The 13,423-nt window shown below is 38.4% G+C and overlaps 1 protein-coding gene across 1 annotated transcript in view; it reads left to right on the forward strand.

The window, feature by feature from the left end:
- Positions 1-13,423, forward strand: part of HTR4 (5-hydroxytryptamine receptor 4) — a 149,365-nt gene that overhangs the window by 124,114 nt on the left and 11,828 nt on the right. The window contains exons 5-7 of the mRNA XM_082623089.1: positions 47-200; positions 1,135-1,176; positions 3,846-4,414. Of these exons, the coding sequence (XP_082479215.1) occupies positions 47-200; positions 1,135-1,176; positions 3,846-4,414 (765 nt within the window). The remainder of the gene's footprint in view (positions 1-46; positions 201-1,134; positions 1,177-3,845; positions 4,415-13,423) is intronic.

Here is a 13,423-nt window from a genome sequence, read left to right on the forward strand (position 1 = left end):
CCTCTCATCCATCCTTTCCCTTGGCACCCCCCCAACCCCTCTCCAGGTATTATGCCATCTGCTGCCAGCCTTTGGTCTATAGGAACAAGATGACCCCTCTGCACATCGCATTAATGCTGGGAGGCTGCTGGGTCATCCCCATGTTTATCTCTTTTCTCCCTATAATGCAAGGCTGGAATAACGTTGGCATAATTGATTTGGTAAGTACTCGTGCAGACCCCACTGGTTTACTGTCTGACTAACTTTGTTTGCTTGGGATTCTAAATAAACAAACAATGCCAGGTTAGGTGGATATTCTAAGAAAGATCCTGATAGTGGTCTGAGTAACAACAATAACAAACAAAAAAAGCAGGCTAACATTTTCAAAAGCTTACTGTATGCCAGAAAGTACACTAAGTACATATAATCCTGACAGCATCCCTTTGGGAAAATTACAATACTTTTCCCCCATTTCACAGATGAGAAAACTCAGGGTCAAAAAAGTGAAGTAACATGCCCAGTATCACACAGCTATTGAATAGCAAAACAGGTGTTCAAAGCTTAGCAGACATACTCCAGAGCCTGAGGGAAGTGATGTGCCCCAAGAGACCTTCATCTCATTTCATGCTGAGACGCTATGAGGCTTACAGTGACCCAGAGAAAACCTGTCACGGAGGTGGGGCTTCTGGAGAATGTATGGGCCAGGAGTCAAGAGAACTGGACCCTGAGCTCAGCTCCGTCCCTGACCCACTTCCTGAAGGGTTGTGATGAGAAAATTCATGGGTCCTCAGTGGGAACAGTGTCTTCCAGTGGTGCAGGAGAACAGCACGTGGCACAGGTGCCAGGCATCTGCCAAGCCCTATCTAGATGCTCATGAAGAGTTTCCAGCTCTGACATACTATGTTTTTAATATCAAACTTGTAACGAAGATCAAAAGCTATGGTCTGGATCCATTAGCAGGTATATATATTCCCTAAGGAAGTTGTCAGGCAATCACTTTAAAATGGATCCCAGGACCGTGTTGTGGTAGGGAGGGGAATGGGGAGGAGAGATTGAGAGTGAGCTCTGGCCCAAGAGGACCAGTCAGTGTAGGAGCTGCCCCTTCCTCTCTCCATCCCATTCCTAGCCCCTAATCTTGCCTTATTCTTTGTCCAGGAAAGGATATCCAAACCAAGGCTGGGCCAGGATTTGCATGTGGTATGTCAGAACAAGAGTTCCTTGGGCCTCTGAAAGAAATGCTGGGCACAGAGGAGTGGAGAAGTGAAAGGGGATCCGTACAAGGGAGACTGTATGGATATTTTCTTAAATCCTATCCCTCTTCTTTCAAACTTTCATTTTTTTCATTCTTGGGGGAAATGAAATTCAAATTTCCAATAACCAGTAGAATAATAATTATAATGGCCAACAAATGTTGAACACTTACTGTGCGCCTAGCCCCATGTTAATTTAATCATTATTATCTCGCTCAGGCCTCACAATAATGGTATATGTAAATCCTGTCATTGTCCTCAGGAAACTGAGGGTCAGAGAGGTTAAGTCACATTGGTAGGGAGTGGTGGTGACTATATGTAAGCCCAGGCTTACTGGACTCCGGAGTCTATCTTCTTACGTTTGTGCTAAACTTAATCCCTAATGGAGAAGCCTTTGGAAGCATAATCTTCTGTGAATCAAAGCTTGTAACAAGGGTACAGCACCCTTACCTTCTGTTGTAGAATTTTCAAGGGGAATAACCTAGGGAATTTTGTTCATTTGTGAGAGTGAGATAGAAGCATCCCCTGTTTACTTCATGTAACTGAATGGGGCATCTGCTTACTGTTAACATGCCTAGTATTTGCTCCATGGTATTATAATTGCATTTCATATCTTTTTACTCATTTGCACATTGAATCTGCCTAGAGAGAAACTAGCATAACCCAGATGTTCATAACACATGTACAGTTGATCCTTGTTATTCATGGTAATTAGGGTCTATAAAGTTGCTGCGAATACTGAATTAGCAAATCATGAATCTTTGTTCCTAGGTGGAATATAGAGTTAGATTCCTGTGACTTAAGGCAAGTAATACTTAAATAAAAAGAGATTTTGTCATGATTAAAAATGTCAATTCAATAGGAGGATATACTATAACCTTACAATATATCAATACTATAGGACAAGATACTAAATGTGTACACAATGAATGAAATAGTGTGTTATGTATCAAAATATATATGATACATATCTCTATTCATGTGTATATTCACACTGCATGCATGCTGACCTCAGGAAGGGAAGAGTCATTGGGTTACACAGCTCTCTTCAGCCAAGGACTATTTCTAGAGAAGGCTGGTAACTAAGACCTGTCAGCAGGCAGAGTTTATAGATGGAAAAAAAGTCTTTCAGTTCTTAAGAGGGATCTAGTATGTCACAGTATCCAATACAAATGAGGTTTATGCCAGGAATTTAACACAATCAGTGTAATTCACTATGTGAATAAAAGAAAGAAGGGAAAACCCACATGATCATCTCATTACTGCCAAAAATGCATTGACAAAATTCAATATACAATCATAATTTTTTTTCATGATGATGAATGTGTAAGTAGACACAGAAATTTTATTTATTCTTTTTTTAACATCTTTATTGGAGTATAATTGCTTTACAATGGTGTGTTAGTCTCTGCTTTATACCAAAGTGAATCAGCTGTACATATACATATATCCCCATATCTCCTCCCTCTTGCATCTCCCTCCCACCCTCCCTATCCCACCCCTCTAGGTGGTCACAAAGCACTGAGCTGATCTCCCTGTGCTATGCGACTGCTTCCCACTAACTGTTTTACATTTGGTGAATATATAAGTTCATCAAACTAAGAATAGAAGGGAACTTTCTCAAATAGAGTGCATTGACAAAAAACTTACAGCAAGTGTCATACTTAATAGTAAAATATTGAAAACTCCTCTCCTGAAACTGCGACTGTAACAATGGTGTCCACTATTACCCCTTTTATTCAGTATTGTACTGTTGGTCTTATCAAGTTCAATATGCAAGGAAAATGGTATTAAGACTGGAAAGGAAGAAGTGAAATTGCCATTATTTTCAGATCACATGAGTATTCATGGAAAAAATTCAGAAGAATCTAAAGATGAAATATTAATAAATAAATAAATAAATAAATATGAAATATTAGTTACTAATTTAACAAAGTTCCTGGATACATAGCCCATATACAAAAAATTTTCAGAGTTCTGTGTATTAGCAACAGACAATTAGGAATAAGAATTTTAATGTAGTACTATTTGCAATAGAATAAAAATAGAAATACTTAGGATTAATCTAACAAAAGATATGTAAGACATTTACACAAAAATGTAAAATATTACTGAAATTCTAAAAGACTTAGGTAAAGGGAAAGAATTATCATGTTTGTGAATTGGAAGACTTAACATTGAAAAAATGTTATTTTTCCTCAGTCATTCTATTCTAACTCTAATCAAAATTCTAAAAGATTTTTATGGAAATTGATAAGCTGATTCTAAATTTTATATGGGAAATGCTGAGATATAAGAATACCCAAAGCAGCCAAAAGTATATTCCTTTTCTGCCATCATGGTTCTATGTGCTATAGGCTTATTAGAAGAAAAAGAAAAGCTTTGCTGATAAACCTTCTTTTTTATTTCCTTTCCCTTCACCTTTTTCTTTTATTCATCCCTCCCTTTCCTTCACTATTCTTCTCCCCTTCTTTCTACCTTCCAAACCCTCCTTTTCTCTTCTTTTTTATCCTTTTCCTTTTCTTACAATTTTTCTCATTCCCCTCCTGCTTTTTCCTGTTCACTTTTTCCTTCCCTTTCTCCCTTCCTTCCTCATTTCCTCTCTCTAACTCTCAGATAGAAAAAAGGAAGTTCAACAAGAACTCTAACTCTACGTACTGCATCTTCATGGTCAACAAGCCCTATGCCATCACCTGCTCTGTGGTGGCATTCTACATCCCATTTCTCCTCATGGTGCTGGCCTATTATCGCATCTATGTCACAGCTAAGGGGCATGCCCACCAGATCCAGATGTTACAACGGGCAGGAGCCCCCTCAGAGGGCAGGCCCCAGCCAGCAGACCAACATAGCACTCATCGCATGAGGACAGAGACCAAAGCAGCCAAGACCCTGTGCATCATCATGGGTTGCTTCTGCCTCTGCTGGGCTCCATTCTTTGTCACCAATATTGTGGATCCATTCGTAGACTACACTGTCCCTGGGCAGGTGTGGACCGCTTTCCTCTGGCTTGGCTACATCAATTCTGGGTTGAACCCCTTTCTCTACGCCTTCTTGAATAAGTCTTTTAGACATGCCTTCCTCATCATCCTCTGCTGTGACAATGAACGCTACCGAAGACCTTCCATTCTGGGCCAGACTGTCCCCTGTTCAACCACAACCATTAATGGATCCACACATGTGCTAAGGTGAGTGCTTCAGGGCTTGTTAGATTTTGCTCATTTGCAAGCCCTCAGAAGAGGTAACTTTCCAGTTTTCTGTTTCCAGATAGATTATTCTTGAAAACTTGTGCAGTACTTTCAAAGTTTAAAAAAAAAAAAAATTCTACCATCCGTTAATGGAATAGAGTAGTGGGTAAGGGCTCAGGCACTGGGGGTGAATGACCTACATTCAAATCCAGCGTCCATAGTTCTTTGATTTGGGGAAGTCATTTAAACATTCTGAACCTTAAATTCCTTAAAAAAATGAAAATCATAATCATGATTTCTACATCACAGGCTTTTTTGAGGGTCAAATTAGCTAATATATGTAGAGCACATAGTACAGAGTCTGACACATAGTAAGAACTTAGTAAATAGTATCTACTCCTACTTATAGGTAGTATTTTAGGGTAGTGATTAAAAGCATGGTAAAATAGTCTTTATTTTGACTCTCAGTACCACTGCTAATCATTTGTATAATCCCTTTTGATTTTTATTTTCTTCAACTGTAAAAAATGGTAATAATAATGATACCCATCTTATAGGGCTTTTATGACAGGGATAATGTATTCATATAGGGCCTGATACATAGTAAGTGCTCATAATACTACTAATGTGAATAGTATCATATAACCTGATACCCTAAGATGGCCATAAAATAGCATGATAAACTAAACTAAAATAAATAGAATGATAACTATGCAATAGTAATGCTATGTGATATGATACATTGGAAGTATGGACAATGTAGAGTGGGGATATGAGTAGGAAAGAAGCTGATCTGGTTAAGGGAATCAGGGAAAACGTCACAGAACAGCATTTTATAAGAATTTGAGACTTGGAGGAGATGTCAAGGAAGGCATTCCAGACAGAGAGAACAGCATGAGGAAGGAAGTGGAATATGAAAGAGTGTGGAAATGTCAGGTGGTTTACCCAAGGTCACATAGGTTGACGGAGGTGGGAGTAACTTTGAAGTTCAGTGACCAGGCATGATGCCTCTTTCCAAACTGAGAATTTTCTTGCTACCCTGGCTTAGAGTTGTTCTCAGCTGTGGAAAGCTATGTGTGATAAATACATTCATCCTGTAGCAAAGATGAATTGTCAACGACAGTTTTTTCCTTTGCCCTGAGATGCACAGGAATTTCCAAAGAGCAGTTCCTTCTTTGAGACAAGCATTTAATTTCTCTGATGATGACAATATTTAGCTGTTCTGGCAGCTGAAAACTGGGGACTTTTCATCTGCATGTGTAAGAAAAGAAGGAAAAAATAGGAATTGCTATGAAATATCAATGCGTTGCCTCAAAGACTGCTCAGAAGCATGAATTCAGTTTTCTGCTACCAGTGTGGGCAGGCTTGTAGCTAAAGCCTAGTATGATGTTGAGATTCCAGCTGGTGGAAAGGCCTCAAAGGATACTCCTATAGGCTGTCATTCTTTCTTAATTATCGTGCCTTTGTCAGTGTCATAGAAAGGATCCAACAGTAAAGTGTGTGTACAAGAACTTCTGTGCGGGTGCCAGCAAGTTTTTAGCTATTTAAGCTCAGCAGTTGCCTGAGTACAGGCTGCCGACTACTTACAGAGTATGCTCCAGCAGTGCATTTACTAAGTCAGTTGTTTAGAACTGGTGCCTTTTCCCGTAGAAACAGTCATAGAAAGAATTTAGGGTTTCTAGGGCATCCCAAGAAACCTATTTTACTAATACTATATTATTTTATCCCTGCTGCTTTTGGAAATCTGCAGCATGATTGTTAAGCAGAGATGGCAGTTTAGAGATGGCTTATGTGTATATTCTTCACGCTTTATTCCTTACATTTATTTCTTCCTGAGGTCATGAGAAGTACAGAAAGTTGGTCTGAGGTGTTTTTCTCTGGGGGTGAGGAATCTTATAAGAGTGGGGGTGGCCTATACATAGAAGAGAAAACTATTTGAAACTTGAATCCACTAGAGTGTAAGCCTTGCAAGGACAGGAATCCTGCCTGTTTTATTTCCTGCTACATAACAAATAACCCAATATGTTGCTTCATGGGTAAATTAACAAACCCTAAAATTAATTCTCCAGATCAACTGTTTTAACTTAACACAATCTAAGGAAAATGTGTGTTTTTCTTAAAAGTCCCACAAGTAGGACATCAACAAATTCACATGAGTTCATGAAATATAAAACCAAAACAATGGAAAGTAAGATCAGCTTTTATCCTGCTAATCCTACCCCTAGCCTCAGAGACAAGAATAACCACTAGTCTGGTAATCTTTTCAGTGCATTTACAACATTCATAAAAACATGCAAATTCATAGGTTTTTCTCCCTTCATTTTACATAAATAGAGCCGTTCTGTGTGTACTTTTCTGCACCTTGCTTTTTATCCATTAACAATGTATTTTAGAGATCATCCCACCTCAGAACATATAAATCTAACTCATTCTATTTAACTGTTCCATAATCTTCTGTACTAAAAATACATATTAAATTTTATTTAATTATTTCCCATTAGTAGATATGTAGGTGTCTCCAATCTTTTGCTGTTACAAACTGTACTATTTTTAATGCCCTGGAACACATTTCTTTGTGCATATGCCATTATTTCTCTCAGATAACTACCAAAAGTGAAATTGCACTAGTGACATGTATGTGCATTTAAAAATGTTATGCTTACCACGAAATTGACCTCCCAGAGCACCATAGTGCTTTGCATTTTCATCAGCAGGGTGTGAGAGTATCTGCTACTCCTTCCCCTCACCAACACTGGATACTAAGCATCTTTTATTAATATACTAATTTAAAATATGCTCTTTTGTTTAATTTGCATTTCCCAGATGATTTGATAGATTGAGCCTCTTTTAAATTAGTTATTGACTGCACCTTCATATGTTTGGTACTTTATCTGACAACATTGTTCTATTTTTCTGATTAATTTCTGGATGCTCTTTATTATATTCCAAATATTAATCCTTTGTTATATAACCTTCAAATACATCCTCCCATCTTCTGCTTGGTTTTGAACTTTGGTTAACTTTTGTCTTATAGAAGTTTCAAATTTTGAAAAAACTATTCTTATTTGACCTCTTACAGTTGGCTCACTTCCTTCTTGAAAAATTTTCCACATTAATTTTCCTAAACACCATACTTGTCTGGTTTTCCTCCTAACTCACTAGCAACTCTTTCTTAGAATCCTTAACAGGTTCTTCCTTCTCTATCTGGCCTCTCAATGTTGGAGTTCTTCAGGGCTTGGTTCCTGATACTCTCCTCAAACTACATTCTCACTTGGTGTGATTTAACCATCCATAGCTTTAAATACAATTGTCATGCTGTCAACCCTATTAATATCTCCAGGTCATAGCTGCCCTCTAAACTCCAGACCACAAGATCCAATTTGCTTCCTTGACAACCCCAGTTATGTGCTTCTTTGGAATATCAAATTTCATGCATCCAAAACAGAATCCTTCTATATCTTATACCCCAACTGCAAATTTCCTGAGTCTGCCCTATCTCCATAAGTAGAGCTATCATCTACCATGTTACTAAATCCAGACACTTTTTTGTAGTTCTGATAGGAAACTAACATGTTAGAAGGCAGACTTAAAGATTTTAGAAAGGAGAACCAATCAGCCAATATTGGAAATATGGAGTTAAATTGAAATAAATATAAAATTCAACCATAGGAGCAAAATATAAATCACAGAAATGTAAGATGATGCCTGAACAAGTTTATAGCTGCATATATAAAATTTGGAACTTGATAAGTGTGCCTTCAATTTCCTCATCCAAGGCATCTGTTGACAAAGTACTGGGCAGGCCACCAGAGACCTCCTTCCATATTAATAATAGTGATTATGATTCCTAACATAATTCCAGAAAAGACTGTGCCAGTTACTGTATTTAAGAACTCTGAATGCATCATTGCATTTAATTTTTACAACACTCAAAGAATTTGGTATTATAATTATCGTCATTTTAAAGATGAGAAAACCAAGGTTTAGAGAGGGTAAGTAACTGGCCCAAACTCACACAAGTAGTAAATGATGAAGCTGGAATTCAGACGTAGGTCTTTCTGATTCCAGAGTTCAGTTTTGTCCAGCCCACTTAAGAGTTAGGAATAGGGTTACCACTTCTCATGCTTATCTTGACTCTTTGGATAAATTTGGTGAAATATTTATCAATCCGTCAACTCTACCATCCTGCTTATATTTCTCTATCTTGTCTGCAAACCTTGAAGATTAGTAACTTGTTCAAATCCAGGCATTTTTCAATATCTTTTCTAAAAAGGAACTAAGGTTAGATCAGATGGCTCTATTCTTAGTAAGCTCAGATTGAGTCCTGTCCCTGGGTACACGTTGACTATTCAAAGAAATAATCAATTTAATACAAGCTCACCTCAGGATAGAGACTAAACTCTACTATAGAAATCACCCTTTTCACATTTTTTCAATTGGATCATTTGTTCTTTTCTACTTCTTCTGAATGGCAGTGGCCTGTTTACAGTACTCTCTTTCATGGTGTTTGTGCTGCTTTTGATTATAGAGTTCCTTATTTGACTCCTATAAGGCCAATTATTCCTTGAGGGTAGAAACTATGGCTTTCTTTTCTCCATGTACCATATAGCCCCTCACACAGTATCTGCAAAATAGTATATAATCAAATGATCAGTACATTTTTGCTGATGAAATATCTTCATGATTATCTTCAGGTTTATGAAGGATTCACATGCTCAAAATTGAAAATTATCTGTTTTTTTTTTAATCTTCCCTGAGGCTCTAAAAAGTATAGAGGACTTAGTCTACAACCCAAGACTCACATTGAGGAAAGCCAGTTCATGGCAGCACTATGAGACTATGAACTTTTTTCTCTTAAAATCTTTTTGAGAGAATGGAATTGTACTTTTCCAGGTTGAATTAAAAATGAGCTAGTCTGGCCTCAGTGGTTTAGAATAGTAAGTTTCCCATGCTTGGCTCTATCCTCATAGCCCTTTGACTTACATGACATTTTATTATTAAACAAGCAGTTGGGTAGCCAGTGAAATAAAATATGCTCTTGCAAGACATTTTTAGAGGACTTTGATCACTCAGATTGTACTAATTACACACAGTAGCAGAGATGTCTGCAGTTGTGTTTGGTTGTTTTCTGTTGGATAATTGTCTTCTTTGGGAATATCCAGCCCACAATCAAAATAGAAGTGAAGATACCATTTGGCTGGCTGATGAAATAGTTTGTCCTATAAATATGTACATTACATAGTCTGTTTTTCTTTTTTTTTAATTAATTAATTAATTTTTGGCTGCGTTGGGTCTTTGTTGCTATGCGCGGGCTTTCTCTAGTTGCGGCGAGCTGGAGCCATTCTTCATGCGGTGCACAGGCTTCTCATTGCAGTGGCTTCTCTTGTTGCGGAGCGTGGGCTTTAGGTGTGCGGGCTTCAGTAGTTGTGGCACGCGGGCTCAGTAGTTGTGGCTTGTGGCCTCTAGAGTGCAGGCTCAGTAGTTGCGGCACACGGGCTTAGTTGCTCCACGGCATGTGGGATCTTCCTGGACCAGGGCTCGAACCCGTGTCCCCTGCATTGGCAGGTGGATTCTTAACCACTGTGCCACCAGGGAAGTCCCGGCTACATAGTCTTTTTAAAAAATAGCTTCCAAACATGAATTATTGTCATAAAAATGTTTCTTGGGGCTATTTTAATTCGTATGCACACATATATAAGAAAGAGGCATAATGCAAGCATGTGGGCAATGGATTCTAACAGATTCATTCTGTGTATGAACTGATTCTTAGTGAATTTGGAGCCAGCGTCTCTCTCCTTGTCACATCTTTAACCTGATTCTATAACTGTGTTTTCCCCATCTGCCAACATCTCCCTTAGTCTCATAGAAGTTACTTTTGCCACTCTAGGAAACTCACATCAAACATAACAACAGAGAAAGGAAGAAATACCCTAATGAGAAAACATTGGCTGCTTTCCTACTCAAGTCAGGAATAAGATAAGGATGCCTTGTCATCTCTGCTGTTCAACATTGTGTGTACAAAATCCAAATGACAGAAGGAAGAAACATGATAATTTTATCTGATGTTAACCAGTAAAATATGGGAGAAATTCCTTTGGAAGCCTGGCCTCAGCTCAGTCATTCTTCAAGCCAAGTGATACTCCCTACTTGGGAGGCATAGTGTGAACATATAGACTGTGACTACACAGAGTCACGTGGGTGACAGGTGATAGGAATAAGCCATATTGATTTGATTTGGGGTTAAATAGGGATTTGATTCTGGAGTTCTTTGTTCATTGGATAAATGCCAAGGATTTTGCCAGTCTTGTTCACTGCTGTATCCTCTGAGCCTAGTAAAGTACCTGGAACATCATGAGACTTGACAAGGGAGTGAAGGAATGCTTCTGTTCCTTCTTCCCTGGCCTAGCTTCTCTTCTATTTAGCTGTCTCTATGCTGATTAGCTCTGAGGATCCATGGCAGAGTAGGGACTCAGGGTGCTGACAGTAACTTTAGACGGAGATTTTTCTCTACGTGAAATCCACTGAGGATTCCAGTTTTGGCTTCTTGGGTGAATAATTCCTATCCTGCCTATCTCACTACCTCACTGTGAAAATCAAACAAGATAATAGATGTGCAATTGCTTTCCTAACTGCAAAGCTCTGTCCTCATGGGAGAGATAAGTATGTTGTAAGAGCAGACTATTTATAAGTTAGGTAACACAAGCAGAGTTTGCATGCAAAGTTTAGCTTTGTGGATGGGTTTCTCTGCTCATGCCAGGCTTCAGTATCTTCCCTGGTTCTCCAAGTTTAGATCTTGCTCAGACTTAGGTCACTCACCTGATTCCTAAGAAGGCTGAACATTTCTTCAAGCACTTCCCAAAGAACTTCTTACATATCTACCTTGGCTCTTGGCTGTCATCCTCCATTCTCCACCCTCAATCCCCCGATGAAAAGGTTTTCCATTGACCTGGAGGTCTCTAGACCTGCCCTGTCCAATAGGGTAACCACTAGCCACATTCGAAGAGCTCAGTAGTTACATGTTGTAAGTGGCTACTGGATTAGACAGTACAAATGTAGACTATTTCATTTATCGTAAAAAGTTCCAATGGACAAAACAGCTCTAAAGCAATTTGAACCATCTCTCTCGAAGGAAACAATGTATATTTTCCCTCATACTTATATTAACTCCTGTTATCTACCAGAGCTTAATAATAAATAAACTGATTCTAGTGGATGAGCTATATTAAGTCTTGGACATTTCCATGCATAAGATTAGTATATTCAGATTTATATGTGGAATCAATAAAGAAAAATATGAAGATAGGGAAAAAGTGAAAGTAAGAAAGAGGCAAAGAGAATGAGGTTCCCCAAAAAAACAGTAGAAGGAAAAAAAATTCTTTCAGGTCATTATTGCCTCTTGTTATCAGAATTTATAATTGTATTCATGTCTTATTTACTTCTTTATTATCTATCTCCCAGTCAGACTGTCAGTCCCTGAGGGCAGATAACATCCATTTTATTCCCAAAAGTTCCCCCAGGGTGTATGTAGCACATTGATCAGTTAATACATTTGCTGAATGAATGGATGGATGCCCTTATCAGACCCTATCTAGACCCTATTGTTCACATGGACAGTGTATACTCAAATAAATTTTCACCACTTAAAAAAATTTTTTTTGTTAATTCCTTAACTGGAATAGTTTTTTGTTTTTCCACTGTGTAGACACTTGCCAACTTTCTAATTCACCCCATCAGAATTCCCCATTTAAATAAAGGTTTTCACCTAGTAGATTGGAAGATTACCCATGGATGAGGAAATAATTTAGGTTTGATTTACTTTGGATCCTTAGAGGTTTCTGCTAATGTTGGAAAGCTGTTTGACATTTAAAAGCCATTTTTTGGCCTTTACCTTGAACTTTGGAGGCTACAGTTGGATTCAACATTTGCCTCATTGTTTTGAGCCAAAGCAGACTTAATCTGGGTAAACCAAGGCTGGGTGAGCATGACCTTGCCTTCTCTCCCCCAGTCTCCCCCAGGGATGGCTGCATAATTCACAGCCCCAACGCAAAATGAAAATGTGGGGCCCCTGGTTCAAAGGGCAGGAACGCATTTCTGTTAAAAGTATTAAAATGGAAATCTTTTTTCTTTCCTCCTCAGTCTTTCTCTCAACTTGTCATATGTATTTTATTTGCTATTTACCTTTTCTCTAGTAGAAAAACAAAATGCAATTTTAAAGTATTAGCAGAAAATTTACCATCTGTCTTTATATTGTGCACTGACAGTTTTAAATGCAAAAATAAGAGCATTTAACCTGTATGTGGAGTCACCAAAATTATACAGATTACACAAATTGTATTTTGTAGTTCAGACATGCTTATGTATTTTATTTTTACCAGACAGTGCACAAAACTAACGCAACTGTTTTTATTTCACTTCTTGATACACACACATTCTACTAACATTCTCCCTTCAGCTTACTGAGGAGTGAAGAAGGACTAAAGAGAAAAGAACCATGATTTGCTCTATCATATCCTTTCTTTCTATGTCAGTATTTTCAACATAAGTGCTTGGCTAATAGAGGAAGGCAGTGCATGTGGAAAAGACATGGTAGGGTTCCTTGATGGTTCCTTTTTCTTAGAAAATCACTGCCTCCTTTCTGCATCTGGCAAGTTCTGGTTCAAATGGAAAACATGGGCTCTCAGGGCCACCAGCCATCTGCTTACTCAGTCATAGATGTGTTGATAGGAAACATGAGTGCAGAATTGTAGTGGACCCATGATCTGTGGGAATTCAGCAAGACTCAGCAAATACAAGGTAAGCATGTTACAGAAGCTGCTGACAGAAAGACGATGGGAGAAGGAAAATGCTTTATATACATTATGTTTTCACGTTGTGTTTGCTTTGAGTCTTAGTAACTCTTTATGTATGGTTGGTCTACCAGAATTCTGTGCTCACAGGGCATCACTAACGTGAGAGGCAGCAAGGAACTATGGTGTACACTCATATTGCACGTGTCATCTCTGCTCACAT

Source organism: Mesoplodon mirus (genome assembly GCF_964341445.2).
Source record: "Mesoplodon mirus genome assembly, chromosome: 5".
Lineage (NCBI taxonomy): Eukaryota > Metazoa > Chordata > Mammalia > Artiodactyla > Ziphiidae > Mesoplodon > Mesoplodon mirus.